We start from the raw sequence: 25,454 nt of genomic DNA, 5'->3' as shown, positions 1-25,454 counted from the left end.
ATTCCTCAACCTGACCTACTTTAGGCCTGAATGAGCTGATTCTTGTTGAGTTATAGTTAACTTGTCCTAGCTGCTGTCCAATATCATATGTACAGTGGCTGTTGTTGCTGTGTTTGCCCAGAGAGTGATAGCTGTCGCCAGATACTCTGACAGTGTCCCCCTACTTCCTCCCTCCCACCTTCCCCTGTGTATTGTAATTGTCAACTGGGGAACTCAAATTACTATACAGAACCATGAACACTGATTAACTTTTAATTCCCTTCTTCCATGTCAAGGGACACAGACAGTAAGCATATCAACTTTATTGTCACTAGCTGGCCCCAAAGATTGGTGTCAAACCTGAAACTGTCTGGTTAAACTATGATCTGAATTTACCAACAAGCTCACTAGGGGAATCTTGATTCCCTGTTTTTGAACAGAAATTAATGCATTCCAGCTGGATATTTTTCCTAAAAAACTTATTGTAAGCATTAATGTCAGGTGTGAAATTAACTAGCAGACATTTCAGGATTTCTTAAGGAACAAATGTCACCAATCTTGTTAATCATTCTTTGCTCAGTTTCAAACATTGTTCTATAGATTGTTAAATTCCTGTTGCAGGTTCAAGAGGTTCTTAAAAGTGGAAACATATCAAGTGACTACCCACTGGGTGAGACAACGATGATGGTGGGGTTTTTTCTGACGCTATTTGTTGAGCAATTGATTCTGACATTTCGAAAGGAGCGAACATCCTTCATCGACTTGGAAACATTCAATGCTGGGTCAGAAGGGGGCAGCGATTCTGAGTATGAGAGCCCCTTCATTTCACCAGGACGAGGTCAAAGCAACCTGTACAGCCACAGCTATCACTCTCATAGCCATTCTCTCAACTTGTCTGACCTGCCACGTTCCAGCCCATTGCGCTTGTTCAGCCTCGTGTTTGCCCTGTCTGCCCACTCTGTGTTCGAGGGTTTGGCCCTGGGCTTGCAGGAGAAAGGAGGAAAGATTATCAATTTGTTCATTGGAGTAGCAGTCCACGAGACACTGGCTGCTGTGGCACTGGGAGTGAGCATGGCGAAAGGAGGCATGCTGATGAAAGATGCACTGAAGTTAGCACTAATGGTCAGCGTGATGATACCAGCTGGGATAGGCATCGGGATGGGTATTCAGAGTGCTGACAGTCTCAGCAGTCACATCGCATCAGTCGTGCTGCAGGGTTTTGCGGCTGGTACGTTTCTGTTTGTCACTTTCTTTGAAATTCTGGTGAAAGAATTTGAAGACAAACATGATCGCCTTCTGAAAGTACTTTCTCTGATCCTGGGTTACACACTACTGGCTGGGTTTGTCTTTCTAAAGTGGTAACATTTTGCCTTGGTTCAGCTTGCACTACAACTAAGGCACGTGACCATCTCAGATAGTTTGATTAGCATCTCTGATCACAGTTTTGTTATTTTCTAATCTATCATTACATCTGTGGGTACTATATCCAGTGTTGTCATAAACCTCTAATTGGTTTTATGATTGCTGCAAGTATATTTGTACAGGGTTGGTACTGGATTACTTAGTTTATTAAGTGACAGTAAGCAAAAAGGTTTTTTTTTAAAAAATACTAACTTAAAGCTTTCACTATAATAATATGCCGGTGTATCTCTGTGGCATGCTTAATTCATCTGAAATTATTTTCATCAGACCGTCAACTTCATGTAATACAAGGGAGTATCTGCCTGTTACAATAATTCAGTTCACAAGTCCATAAAGTTTTATTGAGATCCTAGTGTCAACATTGCTGAATATGTTTACATGTGTATATGTCTGCTGTATGATGTTTAAATTATTGTCAGGGATTTTAATGTTTGTGCGCTGAATTCTTTCCAGACTGCATAAAATTTATTTGTAAGCATTTAACAAATTTCTTCAAGTTTGTGTTTTTGATAGAATATGGTTTTACAGTCGAATGTGTTAATGTATATTTCCTTAATACCAAAGGGGGTGCCAGTCTCAAAAGTGAAAATGGACAGGGATTATTTATTTTCCTTATTGTGATCTATTCCACAGCAAGAGGGTTGCATCATTTAGTTCAAACTTGTGTTAAGCTCACAGATGTCAGTCAGGCTGATGGTAAAGAACTAACAAGGGGCCTGAACTAAGGAGTGGAGAATTCGTCTCCTTTCCAACTACTGATCCCCACGCCTATTGGAAAGCATGTCTTTTTTTGGAAGTCATGCAAGGACAGAATTTGATTGGAATGTGAATTTCCTGCAATTTGTAGCCTGCTGATACACGATAAGCTTTGAGCATAAAAAAGATGAGGTACCGATTTGGTGACTGCAAAATTGTGCCTTGGTATTAGGTTGGTAAAAGGTTAGGTTGGATTGAGTGCATGCAATGAGAGCAGAACCTCCTACTTTTATCCTAATTGAACACTTGCTCATTTAAGCAGCCAGTGTTAATTACTTCACTAAGAAAAGCTGAATGAAAGGATGTACTGAATTTAAATGAAATAATGCACTCCAGCCCTGGATTAATACACTGCTGTTAAATGTGATGTAGTGAACAAACCTTGCTTAACATCAAATTCAGTTCTGCTTGATAATGGTACAGTTGAACTATTTATCTACATTGCATTAATTAATCTCCCCTAGTTAAGGGACTGTAATCAAATTTGTTGCCACAGCACTGGAGACGGAGAACAGTCCGCTTAAATCTGATAAGAAAATCTTGCTGGTGACGTTAAAGAAACCACTGTCCCCTTGAGGTCAGAATCAAATTCTGTTGAACTGTGATGTCTCCAGCACCAGCAAAGGATAGTCTGATGAACCGTGTCAGAACATATGCAAAGCAGTCTTTTCGGGGTGAAGTACTAGAGATTCCCAGTGTCTTTGCAAAGCATGTATCAACAGCCAGCAAAATAAATTGTTGCTTGTGACTCTTTTCTTACTTGATAATTCCTGATGACTTTTCTTTCTATAAACAAAAGGAGTTGAGCAGGAAATAGTCATGTCACGGCTGCCAGGAATTCAAAAAGCTCAGGAAGAACAGTTTCCTGTAGATGGGATTGGTAGAAGGTATGTGAAGGATAATTGTCCTCTTGGGCTAAAAGCTATTGTCTAAATAACTCGTCATTTGGTGAGTTTTGTTGTCTGCGAATTCCTTAGACATCTTGGTTAATGATTTAGCAATGGCTCCATTTCCTACATAGTGAGCCCAAGAAACTCTCACCTTGCTGAATTTCACTTCCTCCTCTATCTCGCCTGAAGGCGTTGCGACTGGACCCCAGCCAGAGTCACTAGCCATGCCAACTTGTACCTCACTTGAGAACTTCCTTCTGAGAGTGTAGACAGTATGTGATGGTGGGCTAATCTTCATGAGCGATAGAAAGGAAGATAAATGTATATCACTTCCAAGCTTCTGAGTATTGCATAAAGTAAATACAATGCTGTTTGATACAGATGGTGTGAGGAATTATATTACTGTAAATATATAATGTATTTTGCTCAAGTGTTTTTTTTGTAGAACATCTTTTAAAATGATGGGAACCCCAGTCTCCTTTTAAGTGGAATGTGGTAGGAAGAGGTAAAAGTGTGGAGCAGCAAGTTGCTTCATTAATAATGCTTTGCATCAAATAAATTTTAAGCTGCTGGAGAAATGTTAACCTTTCATTCAAACAATATTCAAATATACTTACAAGACTGACTTTAAATTGCAAGACTATCAAACATATGAAGCACTTCAGGATTTTGAGACCTAATAATGTGTGTCAATGCAAGATTTCTTTGTGTTATCATCTGGGAAACTTATTTGTTTTTGATAGATTTCATATATGTATCTTTTTCTTTTAATATTGGTTTAACAGCATTTTCATGCCTAAAGTTGAATTATGATTATTTGTCTATGGTAACTCTTAATAGAGCTGTTTTTTTTAAAAAAGTGGTATTTATCTAATAGGCTATGCTGTTGTTCAGGCCTGTGTTGCTATAAATTATCCTTGAACTGAGATGTGCTTTCTTTGTAGGTGTTCATGATTTGGAGACGCCAGTGTTGGACTGGGGTGTACAAAGTTAAAAATCACACAACACCTAGTTATAATCTAAGAGGTGTATTTGGAAGCACTAGCTTTCGGAGTGCTGCTCCTTCATCAGGTGATTGTCACCTGATGAAGGAGCAGCGCTCCGAAAGCTAGTGCTTCTAAGTACACCTGTTGGACTATAACCTGGTGTTGATTTTTTTTTAACTTTATAGGTGTTGACACCTGTTTAGTATCAACTCTGCCTTTGTGCAACCATCAGTCTGCTTTGTTTTGAAGTTTGTATCCCAATGTGGGTTGAAGATTCTATCTGGGCATCAAGGTCCAGCGATGTTTAAATGCAGCGTTGTAGCAATAATAAAGGAATGGCTGTGCCACCAGTGCACTGGGTATAGAGTAATTTTGCCTTTTTTACTGGATCATTTAACCTCCAAAAACTGGCAGCTAAGGTTGGATGGAATGCTAACATGTAAAATATTTGAAGCACTAGCACCCCATACCCCCAACTTCCTATTGAGGGGTATGGGAAGGAAACGGGCAACTAGCCAACTTCAGGTGACCGGTTGACAACTTAAATATGATACTGAAATTATGTACCTCATATTTGGCTACACCTCCACCAATCAGAGTCCTCTTGCCAACCAATTGGCACCTATTTCTCAAGGATAAATTATTGTTCCCTTTAATATGTTGCATTCTTGCAATTCTGTCCTATTGAATGCAAGATAAAGAGTTTCAACAGCATATTTCTTTTTGCAGCTGTACGCCATTTTAAAGTTAACTTGGGCCATGCATCAAGAAAACCAGCAACTCCAGGCTCTTCTGATTTCAGATCATCCCATTCCTTATTGCAGCTGGGAATAGAAACAAAAACTGCTAGTCTGGTTCTGCCATTAAGTTCAGCAGACCTAATCAAGCTATGTTCTTCCAAGTTTTTTTGGTCTTAAAACTGCATCTCTGCCCCCATTGATTAAAGAAAGGCATTAAGAAAGTTCTATCTATGGCCAATATTTCCCATATTAAAGGTGAGGTTGGTGGGGATAGTGGTTTAAGTGCAATGTTACTGGCTTGGTAAATTAGAGACTTAGGCTGATGCTGTGGAGGGATATGTTCATACCTTACCAGCTGATGGAATTTAAAAATTCAATTAATAAAGCTTGAATTGAAAACTATTCTTACAAGGTTATCATCAATTGTTATTTTAAAAATGCAGTTAGCTTGCTAATGCCCTTAAGGAAAGGTGTCCTTACTTGATTTGGCTGTGACTCAAAACCCACAATACTTTGTTTGACTTTTAAATGCTCCATGAAATCGCCAAGTAAGGCATTCAGTTCAATGGCAATTAGGGGTGAACATTAAATCCTGGCTGTTCCAACCATACCCATATCTCATGAAAGTAAAACATTAAAAATTCAAACCCTTGATCTCTTCAAACTGAACTTATAATTTTAAACAGTATTTTGATCTTTCTCTCCATGTTAACTTTTTGCCGATTGTCCTGCTCTTGTTCCAGAATGTTTCTGATGCCAGCACTGCACCTGACGATCCTCTGTTGGGAGTTACATGTGAAGTCTGATATTCATACTGTTGTCAGTTTTGTCAGGTTGCAGCTAGACTTTCAGACTGTAATATAAAAAGATATAAAACTGCTTGAAATAATAATTAGCAGTCCTGTGATCTTTCATTTGAACTGGTTTTGACTGGTGACATTACCTCTTTTTCTCCATGAATAGTGCTGTGTATTTCCAGTATTTCCTTCATTCTTATTTCAGTTTCCAGCATCCACAGCATTTGTTTTCAATGCAGATGGCCGTGTCACAGTCCTTCCCAAGTGTCATTCACTGGGTTTAATTTGATGCCAATAATCTGAAGGAAAAATCACAGTATTTTTAAATTACACACCAATATACTTCTCAAGGGATATTCTTAATCAATGTCTTTACCTTGTTCCAGCATCATCAGTTACTGACATGCTACCATCAACCCCATTGCCTGTTTAACATCCTGTATCACTGAATTGCACAGTTTAGAAGGACCGTATCTATAATTTCACAGTTTAGGTGGACAGGATTTGAAACTTTTATGCATTCAATTTTACACTTTACTGAAATTCTAGTCACTGTAAAGCCTGTTACTTTTCAACTTCATGCAACCTGAATTGCTTATTTACAGCTAACAAAATGCAACATCAGTGGGTCAAACCAACAAAACAGAAATTGCTGGAGAATGAGAATTTCAGGTTTTCAGATTCCCTGTTCTTCATTGTATATCAGTCTAACATTAATCACTCCCAGTTTTTGGATGTAGGCAGCTGAGTGCGGGTATTTTGTATGAAGCCAAATTAAGGGAACAAGATTATAAATTGAAAATAATACAAACTAAACATTAACTTAAAAATAAGCAGCTTCACTTCTTTTTCAATTGACTTAAGCCACTGACTAATACAGTGAATAAATTGCAAAAGTTACGTAGGTGTAATTTGGAATGTGGAACAATGTAGATTTGAGATAGGAGTGAGTTAGACAAGTGGGCATCCAGGTCCCAAAAGAAGATCATATTACAATGTGAGGATGACAGGTGACCCTTCATGGATGCCTTCTCAGTGGGCCTCATATTGAGCACCATTTCCTGGGGATTGATTGAGCCGAGAAACAAGTGTAGCATAGAGGTATAAACCTTTAAGAAAAAGGAAGAATCTAGTTTCATGATGAAATTACTAATAGTCTTTGTGAAAATTACTGCTTAGGAATGGGAGTTTTGGATAACCAGACAAGACCTTATCTCAGAAATGGGGTAAACTCTGATTGTAAGTTTTTTTTAAAAATTGTCTTGGGAACTGGACTAGGGAAGTACGAAGAAGTCTGCCTCCTACTTGGATCCGATTGCCAAACCAGGAATTTTTCCTGAAATATGTTCAAAAGCACTTGAAAATGGAGCTAAACAGATCTGTCAATGCAACACGTTTTGTGTGTGAGGAAGTATGCACTTTGTGTTTTGTACTGTCAATATATTGGCTAACAGTGTATTCCTTTGTAGAAATACTAACATTTTTTTATTAAAAATTGTGGAATATGTTACAATTAAATAAACTTCCACCTAACATTCTGTTCGAGATTTCAAGTTTGTTTTACTCCTGTGTGTTTAAACCCAACCATCTTCAGCCACTTTATCAATGACCTTCCCTCCATCATAAGGTCAGAAAGTTCACTGATGATTGCACAATGCTTAGTACCATTCATGATGACTCATACTGAAGTAGTCCATTTTCAAATGCAACAAGATCTGGATAATAACCAGGTTTGGGCTGTCAAGTGGCAAGTAACATTTGTGCCACACAAATACCAGGCTTTGACCATCACTAATAACACAATGGTGTTAGCATTATTGAATCCCCCAATATCAACATCCTGGGGGGTTATCAATGACCAGAAACTGAACTGAACTCGCCACATAAACACTGGCTACAAGAGCAGGTCAGAGGATAGGAATACAGTGGTGTGAAACTCACCTTCTGACTCCCCAAAGCCTGTCCACCATCTACAATGTCTGAGTCAGGAATGTGATGGAATGCTGCCCACTTCCTTGGATGAGTGCAGCTCCAACACTACTCAAGAAGTTTGACACTATCCAGAACAAAGCTGCCCATTTGATTGATACTAAGTCAATGAACATCCACTTCCTCCACCACTGATGGTCAGTAGCAACAGTGTGCACTATCTACAAAGTGTACTGCAGAAATTCACTAAAGATCCACAGAAAGCACTTTCCACCTCACGACCACGTCCACCTAGAAGGACTGGGGCAATAGTGAAATGGGAACACCAACACCTTCCAAGTTTTTCAAGCCACTCATCAGCCGTACTTGAAAATGTATTGCTGTTCCTTCACTGTTGCTGGGTCAAAATCCTAGATTTTTTTCCCTAAGTGCATTGTGGGCCAACCCATTGCAGGTGAACTGCAGAAGCTCTAAAAAGCAGCTCACCACCACTTTCTCAAGGGCAACTGGGGACAGGCAATAAATGCTGGCCCAACCAGTGATGCCCACTTCCACAAATGACATTTTTAAAAAAAAAATTAGCTTCCAATTAGCTTCAAACACATTTGGTATTTATGTCTATCACATAAAATTAATGCAAGAATGATGTGTCTCTATCCTATACGTTCAATTCTATTTTGTCCTTTTTTGTAATTCTTCTGTGAAATTGGATGTTACTGGGAAAGCCAGCACTTTTGCCAGTTGCCTTTGAGAAGTTCAAAGTGTGCCACATTCCTGATCCACTGAACTCCATGTGGTTTAGGTATGTCCACTGTCTTCCTGAAGAAGGGCCTGTGCCCGAAACGTCGAATCTCCTGTTCCCTGGATGCTGCCTGACCTGCTGTGCTGTTCCAGCAATAAAGTTTCAACACTGTCTTGTCATAAATGGGAGATCCAGAATTTTGATCCAGCAGCAGTGAACGAACAGCCATATATTTAGATGTCAGGATGGTCTATGACGTGCAGGTATGATGTTCTCATGCATCCCCTGCCTTTGTTTTTCTATGTGGTAGAGGTCAAGGGTTTGGAAGGTACTTTTGACGAAATGTTGGTGAGTTGTACATCAATGTTGGAAGGAGTAGATGTTAGGATAGTGAATGGGGTGCTGTTATAACCCTCCTGCTTAATTTAAACCAGCAACAGAGAAAAGATTTAGCCTGTGCAGTAATCTGAAAATTTGAGAGGCCAAAAATTAATTAAAGTAAAAACTAACCACTTTATTTCTTAAGGTTTAACAGAGAATAATTAACGAACAACTATTTACAACTCCTTCCTCTAACCTATCTTTTACTTTCCTTTCTATAATATTAGTCCAATAAAACTCCTCAATTAGGATTTGCCAAAAATTCAAGTTTTCAAAACCAGCCAGGTATCGAATCTTCTATTTAGATCTTTCTGCATCTTCTTCTTCTTAGGGATTATGCTTCATAATCAGGTCATGGATTGATAAAGATACATTTAAGAGAGCTATTCTCCGAGGAGTTTGCAGATATCGTTGGCCTGGCAGTTCTCCACCCAACTATTCAATTTCCCTGGTCTTATACCCCCAAAGCATCAGATTGTGTCATTGGCTGTTAAGATTGTCAATATACATAATTCAAACCTGGTTGAAGTTTGGTTTGTTTCAAATATAATTTAAACTGATTGGCCTAATTCAAATCTGTTTTGTTGTTTCCAGGCAACCTAGCTAATCTAGTTTTGACCAAGTGTTACATTGTTACCTTATTCAGAACACTTGGTGCTGTCAGGTCGTTCTGCTAGCTTTTAACTTTCTTAAAAGTACAGTACACCACATCTTCATAACAGTGCCAATGGGCTGCATTGTCCTGGATAGCGATGAGGAGTTATTCATCACAGGTGTCCCAACTTCTGACCTGAGCCTCATCACCTGATTCAGCTGACTTGTAGCTGGCTTCAGTTCTGTGGATGCTAGTCCATCCTCTGATTCCCATGTGGTTCTCTTGTCTTAGCTTGAAGTAGTACGTGTTGACAAACAATTCAGCCATGCCATCAATTCCAGCTGTATTCATTGCTACCCTTAGCTGATTACAGGCTGGGTATAGAGGGAAGACTAATAGATTATACTGTCCACTGATGGCATATCTGTTGTAAAAACAACCATATTTCCTAGTGTGAATCACGAATAGTAAGCTGAAGTTGGAATTCTGCCTTGCTCTCTCATTGCATTTTGTGAGGTAGGGGAGCCACCTGTAATGCAGTTCTTGCTGAGGTCAGGTAACTCAGCTCCAAACCAATGGATCAAATGAATTTTTTTGATTAGAGGACTAAGGTACTCTACAAGGTACTGTACAATATTTGGGCAAAAAAGCTGTTTTCTAACTGATGAATCTTTGAAGGACACTATCTGAATTGATATTTCTAAGCTGATAGTCAAAGCCCAAATTATGCCATATCCTCTTCAATAGAATCTTCACTCCCTCTAAGATTATTAAATACGACATGATAGTCAAAGAGGAAAGGTGGAGATAGTTGTCTCTTAAAACTTTGCTCATATAATTGTCTGAAAGATGCTGCAAAGTGAGTACTCCATGATCTCATTTGCTGATTGTTTCCCTTTCATTGCTTTGAAGACCCAAGTTTTAAATATCTGGATGACAGACAATGGATAGAATGTACTGCAAAGCAGCCAGTGGAAAGAAATGAAAACAGTTATTTCTGAGTGCCCGACTATTATCGGAACTGCATAGCAGGTTGCTTGCAATCTCGCCCTAGATTAACCAAATTATCCTCCAATTAAATACTAGAAAGAGTAACACCATTGGATTTTTGACCTAGCATAAAATTCTTAACTTAGTCCTCCTCCCTGCATACTGCCATGGGCTTTTATGACCAATTTGACCCTAAACAAATGAGATTTTAAAGCTGTGCACTTGGTAACATAAAAGAAATCCATTGGCACTTTTCAAGGAAGAGGAAAGGAACTATTGCTTGTGTTCTAGCTGATATTTACCCTTTAATTGGCATCACTAATGCAGATTTCAAAGTAGGTGTTGTGAATGTTGGCAATCTGTAATAAAATTAGAAATTACTAGTTACTCAGCAGGTCAGGAAGTATTTGTGTCAAGTGTAAAAGTGTTAACATTTCAGGTTAATGATCTTTCCTATTTCATGTCCACCTGAGTATGGCAGGTGAGGCTTCAGTATATCATCCAAGACACCTCTAACACTGCAGCTCCCCATCATACTGCACTAGATTTTCAACTTCGATTTTATACTCCAGTTTCTTGAGTGATTCTTGAACCCACAATCTGTTCATTTTGAGGTGAGAGAGTTACCCACTGAGTCAAGGCTGCCACACTGTTAAAACATTCAGTCAGTTTCTTAAAACTTTTTCCTAATGGTTGCCAGCAGAACACACCGCTAGTTATGAGAAAGAAGGTGGTGATCTGAGAATTTACAGCCACCAGGTTGCCAATGATGTCATTATCAAAGCCATGAGCCAAAATATGATGTATTAATTTAACGCAGTCCTTCAAAACTAAAAATAAATAATTACTGTTTTTTTTGTAACTGCTGAGCTTCTGCCTCCTGTTTGAATTGTTTTGAAATGATGTACAGTCTTTGATTAAATCATGGGGATTCATGAGTTTTTAGCTTTAATAAGCGATTGCAGATGTTAATTGCTGTGTTTAAGTAAGAATGAGTCAGTGATTCTGCTCCTGGTGACCTGCAGGAATCTCCAGGGAAGCTATTCTCTTCTTTCCTAAACTGCGCCATAGTATTTGATGATGCTGTTCATAATCGCAGATTGCTCATCATCGTACACAAGGTAATACCACAGGAATTGTAGGAAGTGAGCATACTCTCTCTCCTATCATGTTGAGTCCACAGGTTTCCTTCTGTCACAACAAGTAAATGTCAAACACACACCTGGGTCCTTGCTCATAGTGAGAATAATAACAATGAGAAGTGGTGATCACCTTGCTATAGAAGCCACTTTATGCAGTGAAACAGTAAGATATGCTAAGCACTGGACTGCACTAAGAATAATTGTCTTATCTGAAACTGCCATGGGGCACCAGTGAACAAGGATTTATAAATTCTGAATTTTTATCTTCTATTTTGACGGAATTGCCAAGTAGAGTTGCCAACATTCCAAAATTAACTTAAAGTCTTAAAATGAAACATGGGCAGTGCTGCAGGCAACTCAGAAAAAAATCATAGTGGCAGTTAGGAAGCTACTTATTCCTTCTTTTGGAAAAAAAATTGTTTAGGCTTGTCCTAAAAATACTGGAGATTTGTTAGTGGAAATAGCTGTTTGACTGGCATTCAACAATTGAGTATGGCAGAATCAGTTCACTTTGGTGTGGGAAGGCAGGCCTTTGTGAGAGGAAGCATTTGGTAACCACTGGCATGAGTTGGGGCAAAGCACTCGGAGCTGTAAATCATGATAGGAAACTTCCAACTTGAGTTGGCAACCCAAGTAGGAGGTGGCTTAATGTGAAAGGGTTGGAAAAACTACCATCTGGACATGTAATTTCAATATTTGAACGTACGTTGACCTCAAAATTAGTAGCAGTTCATTCATATTAGAGACTGATTGTTATCTGTAATTTTAAATGCTTGTTCATCTTCTAGCAAAAGCTATGAGCCTAGCTTAAGATTAGATTCCCAACCAGTCCACACCGACCCTCCGAAGAGTAACCCACCCAGACCCATTTCACTCTGACTAATGCACCTAGCACTATGGGCAATTTAGCATGTCCAATTCATCTGACCTACACATCTTTGGACTGTGGGAGAAAACCAGAGCACCTGGAGGAAACCTACGCAGACACAGGGAGAATGTGCAAACTCCACACAGACAGTCACCTGAGGCTGGAATCAAACCTGGGACCCTGGTGCTGTGAGGCAGCAGTGCTAACCACTGTGCCACCCCAAACTTAAAAAGAAAAACTAACAGCTCTGTCTGTTATCTCTTCCTCATCTTAGGAAGTGTGAGAGAATGCATTGTCTAATATTTCGTGCTGTGTGCCGATACCTTACAACCTGATCAATCCTGTTGAATATTAAATCTGAACTAGAAGCCTAATATACTTGTAGTTCCAACAGAACTGTGGATGCTGTAAATCAGAAACAAAAACAGAAATAGTTGGAAAGGTTCAGCAGGTCTAGCAGCCTCTTGGGAGAGAAATCAGAGTTAACCTTTCAGGTCAAGTCAACCTGAAACATTAGCTCTGATTTCTCTCCACAGATGCTGTCAGACCTATTGAGCTTTTCCAATAATTTCTGTTTTTGATACTTCTAGTCCCTTAAGAAACCAAGACCTATAAACAGAGAGGCGGGACATACCACCAGCGCTTCACCAGACACTCTCACTAATGATGTTAACTAGTATGGTGGTGAAACATCTGGAAACAGACCTTCAAGCTCAGCGAGCGAGCAAACATACAGAAATTACACATTGAGCATGCTTATAATCCACACCAACCATCCCAAACTTTTATTATTCCTTAGGACTTCAAAACTGTAGAACTCATTCTTCCATTCCTCACTTTGTCCTTTAATTAAGCATTTAAAAAAAAATTAACCACTACTTCACAAACTGTAAGATTCAATTTACTGTAATATCCATTTGCTGTTTTTAAAAAGAATGCTAGATTCCAATTACCCATTCTCTGTTTCTCAATTATGTTGTTCACACCAACTCAACATTTGCCACCTTAGCTATCCAGGCCTCAAACTCACAAGTTCCCTCTCCAAACCTTTATTCCTCCCTTTCTCCCCTTTAATCTCTCTTAAAATCATACCTCCTAGTCCAGGTTTTAGGTCACCTATTTTTATATCTCTCTGTGAGGCTCAAATGTCCACATTTTCATTGGTGGCGCTCCTGTGAATCACTGCAGAGTTTTTTTTAAAATCATGTTAAAAGTACCACAACATTCTACAGAAATGTTATATAGTGTTTCCAGGAACCTTAGGGTGGATGGTGCTAAAGGTGAAGGGCCAAACTAGCATAGACAACAACTATGACTGTATTGTGTTAAGCGTGGAACAAGCTCTTAAACAGCACTTTTGTCATTTGTATAAATGGTTTGGATGTCAACATTGGAGGTATGGTAAGTAAGTTTGCAGATGACACCAAAAATGTAGAAGGTTACCTCAGCTTACAACGGGATCTTGATCAGATGAGCCAATGGGCTGAGGAGTGGCAGATGGAGTTTAATTTGGATAAATGTGAGGTGCTGCATTTTGGAAGGGCAAATCAGGGCAGAACTTGTACATTTAATGGTAAGGTCCTGGGGAGTGCTGCTAATCAAAGAGACCTCGGAGTGCAGGTTCATAATTCCTTGAAAGTGGAGTGGTAGGTAGATAGAATAGTGAAGAAGGCAATTGTTATGCTTTCTTTTATTGGTCAGAGTTGGAAGGTCATGTTGTGGCTGTACAGGTTAGGCCACTTTTGGAACATTGTGTGTAATTCTGGTCTCTCTCCTATTGGAAAGTTGTGAAACTTGAAAGGGTTCAGAAAAGATTTACAAGGATGTTGCCTGGCTTGGAGGTTTAGAGCTACAGAGAGAGGCTGAATAGGCTAGGGCTGTTTTCCCTGGAGCGTCAGAGGCTGAGGGGTGACCTTATAGAGGTTTATAAAATCATGAGGGGCATGGATAGGGTAAATAGAGAAGGTTTTATCCTGGGTTGGGGGATCCCAGCACTCAAGGGCATAGGTTCAGGTGAGAGGGGAAAATTTAAAAGGGTCCTAAGGGGGCAACTTTTTCATGTAGAGCGTGGTGCGTGTATGGAATAAACTGCCAGAGCAAATGGTGGAGGCTGTTAAAATTGCAACATTTAAAAGGCATCTGTGTGCACATATGAATAGGAAGGGTTTAGAGGGATATGGGCCAAGTGCTGACAAATGGGACTAGATTAGGTTAGGATATCTGGTCGGCATGGACGAGTTAGACCGAAGGGTCTGTTTCCATGCTGTACATCTCTATGACCTGCCAATCCCTCAACCTCTATCACCTCAAAGGACAAGGAGAGCTGACACATAGGAGAGACCCTGCAAATTCCCCTTCAGATGAAACACTATCCTGAGCTGGAACTCTTTCACCATTCCTTTACTGTCACTGGGTCAAAAACATGGAACTCTTTCCCTAACAGCACTGTGCCTCACTACATGGACTAAGTCATTCAAGATGTCAGCCCATCAGCACTTTCTTGAAGGGAATTAAAGAGAGCAACAAACTCTGACCTTGTGATTATAGAGTCATGGAGTCATAGAGATGTACAGCATGGAAACAGACTCTTCGATCCAATTCATCCATGCCGACCATGTAGACCTAATATAGTCCCATTTGCCCACACTTGGCCCATATTCCTCCAAACCATTCCTATTCTAATACCCATTCAGATGCCTTTTAAATGTTGTAATCATACCAACCTCCACAATTTCTGCTGGCGGCTCATTCCGTACATGCACCATCCTCTGCATGAAAAGATTATCCCTTATGTCTCTTTTAAATCTTTCCCCTCTCACCCTAAAACCTATGTCCCTCTAGTTCTGGACTCTCCCACCCCAGGGAAAAGACCTTTATTTACCCTATTCATGCCTCTCATATTTTTATAAACCTCTGTAAGGTCACCCCATAGCCTGCGAATCTCTGGGGAAAACAGCCCCAGCCTATTCAGCCTCTCCCTGCAGCTTAAATCTTTCAACCCTGGCAACATCTTTGTAAATCTTTTCTGAACCCTTTCAAGTTTCACAACATCCTTCTGATAGGAGAGAGACCAGAATTGCACACAATATTCCAAAAGTGGCCTAACCAATGTCCTGTACAGCCGCAACATGACCTCCCAACTCCTATACACAATGCTCTGACCAATAAAGGAAAACATACCCAACATTAATGAACAAAGAAAAAGTATCAAGCATCAAGCCTTTAAAAACGTCAGTTCTGGAAGAAAGGGAAGGCAATACATGTGTGGAATTCTACAATTTGGAGAATCTGGAAAAGTTTTGCAGAGGAATGTCAAAAATACTGGCACAGTCATGCTTACTTCTGATATATAGTTAGTTAATTAGAACTGCCACATTTTTTAAGTTCCTTGAACCGTTACAATCTTTTTGATGATAGTGCACTCATGACAGTGTTATGTAGTGAATGTTAGGATTTTGATCCAGTGACAATGGGGAAATATAGAACAGCATAACACATGAAGAAGTTCATTCAGCCCGTTAAGCTCGTTCTCTTGAACAAGACTCTTCATTTAGGCACACTTACCTTTTGATATCCAAGTCAGGATGCCAACTGTTCCCATAATATTCCTGCTCCTATTTTTGAAACCAGTCGGAGTTTGCAAATAGTCTGGAAGATTGTTTGAATAATCATTACAGCGGCCATGCACAGCACATTAGGTTTAGTGCCAGAACTACCAATCGAATGTATTGATTCTGGGTGTTAAGACTACTTGTGGTTCCAGTTAGTTGTATGCTGTGTGTTCCATCATGCTTCCAAATTTAGTTTTATCAAAGGTGTATAGGCTTGGGGAGTTGAGAGTATAAACAGGGATAGACTACAGGTACACAATCCTTTATCCGAAATCCTTAGGGCCAGTTGTTTTTTGGATATTTCAGATTTCAGAATAAATGACATTGTCACAGTCAAATGTAAAGTATCTTACTGAACAGCAGACCCATGTGTGAATAGTACGAGCACTGAGACACAATTGACACCTGCCAGTGCTTGGCCATGCCACCACGTCACATCTGAGTGACATGGGTCAAGTGGGTGTGGTGTTGGATCACATGGTAAACAACCTTGTTATACAGAAAAAACCTCACCAAAAAACTTTGGATTTCAGAATTTCAGATAAAGGATTGTATACCTGTATTGGTAGGGTATTCAACCTCATTATTGATCATTAGTGATGTACAGAATGTTGTGGTGACTGATACTGCAATAGTGATTTTTTTAAATTCACCCACTTGATGTTGATTGGGCCAGCATTTATTGCCCATCTCATTGCCCTCGACAAGGAGATGGGGTGAGCTGCCTTCTTGAGCTGCTGCAATCCTCTAGGTGTAGGTACAGCCGTAATGCCATTAGGGATGGAGTTCCATGATTTTGACATAGTGACACTGAAGGAATAACAGTATATTTCCAAGTCTGAATGGGAGTGACTTGGAGAGAAACTTGCAGGTGGTGGTGTTGTTCTGATATATCTTCTTCCTTGTCCTTCTAGATGATAGAGATCATGGTTTTGGAAGGTGCTGTCTAAGGATGTATAGTGAATTTCTTGTAGATGGTAGATACTGCTGCTACTCAGCTTTGGTGGTGGAGGGACTGAATGTTTGTGGATGTGCTGCCATTCAAGCAGGTTACTTTCTTCTGGATGATGTCAAGCTTCTTGAGTGTTGTTCGAGCTGCACACATAACAGACACTCCAATACACTCTTAACTTGTGTGTTGTGGATGGTAGGCAGCTTTGGGCAATTAGGAGCTAAATTATTTACTGCAGGATTCTTAGTCTCTGACCAAAAGTAATCCCCAGGATGTTGATAGTGGGGGATTCGGTGTTGATGATACCATTGAATGTCTAGGAGTAATGGTTACATTTCCTTTCTTGGAAATGATTGTTGCTTGCATTTGTTGGCATAAATATTACTTGCCATTTTTCAGCCCAAGTCTGGATATTGTCCAGATTTTGCTGCATGGACTGCTTCAGTATCTGAAAAGTCGTAAACGGTACTGAACATTGTTCAGTCATCAGCGAATATCCCCACTTCTCATCTTACAATAGTACGGAGGTCAATGATGAACAAGCTGAAGATGGTTGGGCCAAAAACAATACCATGAGGTACTGTTGCAGTGATGCCCTGCAGCTGAAAAGACTAACCTCCAGCCACAACACAATCTTCCTTTGTGCTCGGTATGACTGGCCAGCGAAGAGCTTTCCCCGATTCTCATTAATTCCAATCATGCACTCAGTAAAATGCAGCTTTGGCATCAAGGAAAGTCACTCTCAACTCAGCTCTGGAATTCTGATTATTTTTGTCCACATTTGGACCAAGGCTGTAATAATGTCAGGATTTGAATGGTCCTGGTGAAATCTGAACTAAGCATTAGTGACCAGTTTATTACTAAGCAATTGCTGTTTGACAGCACCGTTGATTAAACCTGCTGACATGCAGCTCAATGTCAAGCTTTGATTTTTTTCTTCTTAAAAATGGCCATTGTTTGATACTTTGATGGCAGTAGTATTAACTATTACTTGTTTTCTCAAGCCTCGATTCTGTGCACCTTCTGCTCCAAACAGGCATGGTTTCTTCATTATACTAGGAATTTACAATGTATTTGAAAATGAGACAAATAAGCAAGTGGTTAAAAGATCATTTTTACTCATTCATAGGATGTGGGTATTGCAAGCAAGACTAGCATTTGCTGTCCATTCCTCTATAATCTACTGTCTATTTCGCAGTCAATAACATTGTTTTGGAGAGTTCATATAGATCAGACCAGCTACGGACAGCAGATTCCCTTTCCTAAAAGATGTTAGTGAGCCAGTCGGGTTTTTATGATAAAATGCTAACTTTTGTGATCAGTATTACTGTTGCTAGTTTTTGTTTTAATACCCTGGTCTTAACCATGATTGATTTTGGGGATGGTCATAGAGCCCTTTCTGCCATTAGTTATAGCCTTAAGTCCTGAAGTCAATTCTTTGAGGATATGCGGAGGAGTGCGTACGTTGGTTTACTGAGAATGTAGGAGGGAATGAAAGGCTACTCGTAAATTTACCTTATTGGCAAGTGCTTATTTGTAGAACTTGTTCCCTCTTTAGATAATTCACATGATAATAAATGATGTCCACGTTGTCTGTCCAGTGCTGATATTGTTCCTTTATTGGCCTTGTCAAATTGTGCTTTGAAAAAGTAGTTTAATTTCTAATGACATTGAGCACTAATCTGCTCTCCCTAATTAAACACAAAAAATAAACCGCAGTCGAAATTGAAACTAATCCTTATGCTGCGTGTGCCCTCTGCATAAAAAGGATAACACCAGAATTAACAGCTATTACCCTAAGCACGATCTAATTTATCAACCTCAACTCCATCTAGGTCAAAATATGCAGCTAATTTAATCGTCACATCAAAGGCTTTCATCTTATTTCTTCTGTAGTGCTCACTGAGATCCAGGGTCACCCTCTGTTCTCTCTCGAGGTTTCCCTCTGCTGTTTGAAGCAAGTTGGAATACATTAGCTTTCTTTGAAATTCAGTCCTCAAATGCCTGAGCTGAAAATTAAGTTGTTATGAATGTTATTTTCTTTCCTTTCTCAGTTTCCACTGAACATCACCCTCCTAGACTCATACAATGCTGTAAGGTTGCTAACATTTGTTTTTAAAATTAAAATTATGATCCCCTTTATAAATTTCAGTCCCACTGTTCTGGGCTCCAATAGCTGTGTGCTCCTTTGTCTTTGACCATGTTGATAATTATGGCAACCAAATCTACAAATTCATTGATGATTCCAAGATGGTGGGTGGCGAATCTTTTTGAGCTTTCCTCAGCAGATCATCCCCTCACATCTTTTATGATCATCTTACTCTTCCTCTCCTTACTACAATGTGAAATTCCCACTTGCTTCAGGAAGACCACTATCATTAAGTGTCAAAGCAAAATTGTGCACTGTGTCTTAATAACTATTGCCTGGTGGCTCTGATATCCATCATTATGAAGTGCTTCAAGAGGTTAGTAATGGCATACATCAACTCCAGCTACTCAGCTACAGTTTGCCTTCTGTCACAATAGGCCTATGGCAGACATCATCTCCTTAGCCCTACACTCATCCCCAGAACATCTGGATAACTAGAACACCTATGTCACACCCCTTTTTATTAACTTTAGCTCTACCTTCAACATCATAATTCCAATAAAACTCATCTCCAAACTCCAAGACTTAGGATTCTGCTCCCCCTTTGCAATTGACTTCCTGACCTGCAGATCACAATCAGTGAAGTTAGGCAACAACACCTCCTCCACAATAATCCTCAACACTGGTGCCCCACAAGGCTGCATACTCAGCTCCTTACTGTACTCTTTATACACTCGCAACTGTGTGGCCTAATTTAGCTCTAATGCCATTTACAAATTTGCTGATGATACCATCGTAGTGGGGCAAATCTCAAACAACAAAAAGACAAAGTACAGTAATGAGATAGATAGTTTAGTAGCATGGTTAAAAGACAACAATCTCTTGCTCAATGTCAGCAAAATGAAGGAGCTGGTCATCGACTTCAGGAAGCAGAGTGGAGGATATACCCCTCTCTGTACCAATGATGCTGAGGTGAATGTGATCAGGAGCATCAGGTTCCTATGAGTAAGTTTCACCAATGATCTATCCTGGTCCATCCATGTGAATGCTACAGTCAAGAAAGCACACCAACTTCTCTAATTCCTCAGGAGGCTAAGGAAATTCGGCATGTCCACAACGGCTCTTACCAATTTTTATAGATGCACCATAGAAAGTATACTGCCCGAATGCATCACAGCTTGGCATGGCAACTGATCTGTCCAAGACCACAAGAAATTACAAAGAGTTGTAAATGCACCCCAGTCCATCACAAAAACCAGCCTTCCTTCCTTTGACTCCATCTACACTTCCTGCTGCCTTGGGAAAGCAGCCAATATAATCAAAAACCCCTTCCACCCTGATTATACTCTCTTCCACCCTCTTCCATTGGGCAGAAGATGCAAAGGTTTGACCAACAGGTTTAAGAACAGCTTCTTCCCCATTTTAACCAGGCTTATGAATGGACCTCTCATATATTAGAGTTGATCTTTCTCTATACCTTTTCTGTAGCTGTAACACTATATTCTGCATTCTGTTCTATTATCCTGATGTACTTATGTAAGATATGGTTAGCATACAAACGAATACAATAGGGAGTTCTTCCTGGTGTCCTGAGCAATATTTATCTTGCAACAACACCTTAGAAACAGATTATTAGGTCACTATCACATTACTGTTTGTGGGATTGTGATGATGCTGTCCTTTATCAAGTTTATGCTATCCTTGGCCTTTTTTTTCAGAGAGGTCGTAAAAGCAACGATTCCAAAAAGTCTGACTTTCGATGGGTTTTAGGGCCAATTTGATTATAGCTAATAGAGTAACACGGTAGTTGATATGGGGGATTTTAAACTTCAAAACATTGATTGGAAATGCTATAGTTCGAGTCCTTTCAATGGATCAATTTTTGTCCAATGTGTGCAGGAGGGTTTCCTGACACAGATAGGCCAACAAGAGACGAGGCCACTTTGGATTTGGTACTGGGTAATGGACCAGGCCAGGTGTTAAATTTGGAGGTAGGTAAGCACTTTGGTGATAGTGACCACAATTCAGTTATGTTTACTTTAGTGATGGAAAGGGATAGGTATAAACCACAGGGCAAGAGTTATAGCTGGTGGAAAGGCAATTATGATGCAATTAGGCAAGATTTAGGATGCATAGAATGGTGAAGATAACTGTAGGGGATGGTCACAATTGAAATGTGGAGCTCATTCAAGGAACAGTATGTACCTGTCAGGCAGGGAGGAAGTGCTCGAGCGAGGGAACCGTGGATTACTAAAGAATGTCTTGTCAAGAGGAAGAAGGAGACTTATGTAAAGATGAGACATGAAGGCTCAGTTAGGGTGCTTGAGAGCTACACGTTAGCCAGGAAGGACCTAACGAGAAAGCTAAGAAGAGCCGGGGGGGTCATGAGAAGTCTTTGGCAGGTAGGATCAAGGAAAACCCAAAAGCTTTCTATAAGTATGTCAGGAATAAAAGAATGACTAGAGTAAGATTAGGTCCAGTCAAGGACAGATAGTGGGAAGTTGTGCATGGAGTCCAAGGAGATAGGAGAAGCGCTAAATGAATATGTTTTGTCAGTATTCACACAGGAAAAAGACAATGTTGTTGAGGAGAAAACTGAGGTACAGGCTACGAGACTAGACAGGATTGAGGTTCATAAGGAGGAGGTATTAGCAATTCTGGAAAGTGTGAAAATAGATAAGTCCTCCGGGCCAGATGGATTTATCCAGATGTAAGCTAGGGAGGAGATTGCAGAGCCTTTGGCTTTAATCTTAATGCCATCATTGTCTACAGGAATAATGCCAGAGACTGGAGGATAGCAAATGTTGTCTCCTTTTCAAGAAGGGGAGTAGAGACCACTCTGGTATTTATAAACCAGTGAACCTTACTTCGGTTGTGGGTAAAGTGTTGGAAAAGATTATAAGAGATACGATTTATAATCATCGAGAAAGGAATATTTTGATTAGGGATGGTCAACATGATTTTGTGAAGGGTATGTCATGCCTCACAAACTTTGAGAAGGTGACCAAATGATAAATGAGAGTAAAGCGGTTGATGTGATGTATATGGATTTCAGTAAAGCGTTCGATAAGGTTCCCCAGGGTCGGCTATTGTAGAAAATATTGAGGGTGATTTAGCGGTTTGGATCAGAAATTGGCTAGCTGTAAGAAGACAGAGGGTGGTTTTTGATGGGGTCCAGTTAGTAGTGAGGTACCACAAGGATCTATTTTGGGGCCCTTGTTGTTTGACATTTTTATAAATAACCTGGATGAGGGTGTAGAAGGATGGGTTAGTAAATTGGTGGATGACACTAAAGTCAGTGGAGTTGTGGACAGTACTGAAGGATGTTGCAGGTTACAGAGGAACATAGATAAAATGCAGAGCTGGGCTGAGAGGTGACAAATGGAGTTTAATGCAGAAAAGTTTGAGGTGATTTACTTTGGAAGGAGCAACAGGAATACAGAGTACTGGGCTAATGGTAAGTTCGTAGTAGTGTGGATGAGCAGAGGGATCTCGGTGTCCATGTGCATAGATCCCTGAAAGTTCCCACCCAGGTTGATAGGGTTGTTAAGAAAGCGTACAGTGTGTTAGCTTTTATTGGTGGAGGGATTGAGTTTCAGAACCATGTGGTCATGTTGCAGCTGTACAAAACTCTTGTGCGGTGCACTTGGAATATTGCATACAATTCTGGTTGCCCCATTACAGGAAGGATGTGGAAGCATTGGAAAAGGTGCAGAGGAGATTTACCAGGATGTTGCCTGGTCTGGAGGGAAGGTCTTACGAGGAAAGGCTGAGGGACTTCAGGCTGTTTTCATTAGAAAAAGGAAGTTTGAGAGCTGACTTAATAGAGACATATAAGATGATCAGAGGATTAGATAGGGGGGACAGTGAGAGCCTTTTTCCTCAGATGGTAATGGCTAGCAAGAGGGGACATAGCTTCAAATTGAGGATAGATATAGGACAGATATCAGAGGTAGTTTCTTTACTCAGAGTGTAGAACACCATGCCTGCATCAGTAGTACACTCACCAACTTTAAGGGCATTTAAATGGTCATTGGATAAACATATGAATGAGAATAGAATAGTGTAGGTTAGGTGGGCTTTAGATTGGTTTCACAGGTCAGCACAACATTGAGGCCGAAGGGCCTGTACTGCGCAGTAATGTTCCATGTTCTATGTTCTGGGTACTGCCTCAGGGAAAAGCTTTTTAAAAACTTGTACAATGAAAGGAGAGTGGCCATCTCTCCCAGCTCAGCTTTTCTCTGGTTTGATTTTTTTTTGGCAGTCTGGCTATTCACTGAAAGCAGTCAGGCAGTTGTAAAAGCTGCTGGACCCAAGAAGCAGGTCCATGCTGATCCTCCTCTCTCTCTCTGACTTCTCTCCTGTAAGCCCTTGCATTTGTTTTTACCTTTTGTGCCAAGGGGTGTTTGTAAGGATTGTTGGAATTATTTAGAACAGCATTATTAAGTTGGTATAATCTGTTGGGTTTTCAGATAAGTTATAGGTTACGTTATTCTGTATTCTGTTCTCTTTTGTTTGTGTTTCATTTGGTAATCTGTTTTGTTTAAAACTAAGTGGTTTGACCGGCTGCATCACTCCTGGAATATCCGCATTACACCTGCTTAAAATAAGTAGCGACGTTAGGGTCTGGGCTACTTTCTTCAAATGTTTTGAGGGGATCTGGCCTGGTCCATAACAGGCACCTGGTACACAACTTGACTGTTGCATTCCCTTCATTGTAGCAGTGCCTACACTTCAGAAGAACTCAATTGACTTTCAGGAGATGACAATGTAGTTGAATGTCATTGGAATAGTAATTCAGAAGCCCAGGCTAATACTCTTGGGACATTGGTTGAAATAGTACCAAGGCATCTGATGAGACCCACCTACTTTACCTGGTCTGGTCCATATGTTGGCTGCAGGTCCACAGCTATGGAATTAGCATCTTAACTTGATACCTTAGTCCAGCAAACTATTCAATTCAAAAGAGCTGGGCAATAAAAGCTCACATCCATGTCTTTTTTTAAATGTGCTTTGGAGAATCCTTAGGTTTGAAAGGTGCTATCTAATTTGTCTTGTGGAAACATATGATAATACAGATTAAATGTAACTTTTGTTTATGTATTAAAAGCCAAGGCAATATTTGATCCTGCAGACCAAATTATGTCTCAGATTGTCTAACTATTTGGTGAAATTTGTTAAATACTTGATCTTAGCAAAACATGAGTCATACTTCAAAAACCTGGAAACTGTAGAGACAGCAGCTACAAAGCTGATCTTCAGCCTTGAAGCACTGAGTTATGAGAAAGAATGTGCAAAACCTTTGAAAGAAGGGATCAATAGCTCAATAAGATAGTAAAAAATATTCTAAATGTTGTTTCAGATTAAATTGTGATGGCTTGATGGAGTTACAAGCCCAAACTCAGAAAATGCAAGATTTAAATCGATGTCTGAGAATTCTTCACACAAAAAGTGAACATCAGCTTTCCAATGCCAGCTTCATTCAGCCTGTCTGAGATCTTGAACAATGAGCTACACTGACATCTCCATGAAGTGCAAAGGAATTCTGCGAGACAAGAAGTACACCCGTCAGAATGAAATGTTAAATGAAGTTCCATCTGCCTCTTGTAAAATTTCAATTACTCTGTTGGAAGAGGAGAGGATTCAGAAGAGATTTACCATGATGTTGCTGGGTATAGAAGGTTTAAGTAGTAAAGAAGGCTGGATAGGCTGGGACTTTTTTCACTGGAGCATAGGAGGTTGAGTAACGACCTTATAGAAGTTTATAAAATAATGAGAGGTATAGATAGAGTTACTGGTAGTTGTCTTTTTCCTAGGATGGGGGAGTTTCTAGACTAGGGGGCACATTTTAAGGTGAGAGGAGAGAGATTTAAAAAGGACATGTGGGGCAAATCTTTATACAGCGAATGGTTCGTGTGTGAAATGAACTTCTAGAGAAAGTTGTGGATGCAGGTACAGTTACAACATTTAAAAGACATTTGGATAAGTGCATGAACAGCAAAGGTTTGGAGGGATATGGGCCAGGAGCAGGCAGGTCAGACTAATTTAGTTTGGGATTATGATCGGCATGGACTGGTTGGACCGAAGGGTCTGTTTCTGTGCTGTATGATTCTATGACTCTAAGAGCATGAAATTTTCCTAGTTTCCTGATGATCATAGAATTAAAGGAACTTATGTAGCTCAGAAGGTGGCTACTCGTTTATCATCCTATATTTTCTCTTTGAAAGAGTAAGCGAATTCCTCTCACTCTTTCCCCTTGGCTCAACAGTTTTCCCTTTTATTTGTTCAATTCCCTTTTGATGATTATTATTGAATTTGATTCAGCACCTCATTCTGACTATTACAACTTACTGGATTCAAAATCAATCTTTTTCACGACTGTTTTGGTGCCCTGTTGTTTTAAATTTGTGGCCTCTAGTAACTGACCATTCATAGGAACACATTTTCTTTGCTCTGACAAAAAGGTTTGGAATACATCATTAATGTGGAACTTGCTCTGCACAAATTTGATACAATGTAACAGGAGGCTGATCATCATATAAGCCCATCACTTTGAGGTATCTTAAGGATGTGAAGAATTCTTAT

At 39.9% G+C, this 25,454-nt stretch overlaps 1 protein-coding gene across 2 annotated transcripts in view; it reads left to right on the top strand.

Annotated features, from left to right (window-relative positions):
- The window catches only part of LOC122565421 (zinc transporter ZIP3-like), a 39,138-nt gene extending 14,421 nt beyond the window's left edge, over positions 1 to 24,717 (top strand). Inside the window, exons 3-4 of one of the 2 annotated variants that reach the window (XM_087975987.1) lie at positions 601 to 1,207; positions 24,232 to 24,717. In XM_087975987.1, coding sequence (XP_087832113.1) covers positions 601 to 1,207; positions 24,232 to 24,236 — 612 coding nt within the window. In that variant the 3' untranslated portion in view covers positions 24,237 to 24,717. Of the gene's footprint in view, positions 1 to 600; positions 7,112 to 24,231 lie in introns of those variants that run through there. The other variant, XM_043721374.2, reaches the window with a different exon arrangement.
- The last annotated feature ends 737 nt before the right edge of the window (positions 24,718 to 25,454 follow it).

The sequence above is a fragment of the Chiloscyllium plagiosum genome, unplaced genomic scaffold (genome assembly GCF_037043375.1).
Source record: "Chiloscyllium plagiosum isolate Xiang-an unplaced genomic scaffold, Cpla_swu_hap1 HiC_scaffold_28, whole genome shotgun sequence".
Lineage (NCBI taxonomy): Eukaryota > Metazoa > Chordata > Chondrichthyes > Orectolobiformes > Hemiscylliidae > Chiloscyllium > Chiloscyllium plagiosum.
This window is presented reverse-complemented; position numbering and strand designations above follow the sequence as displayed.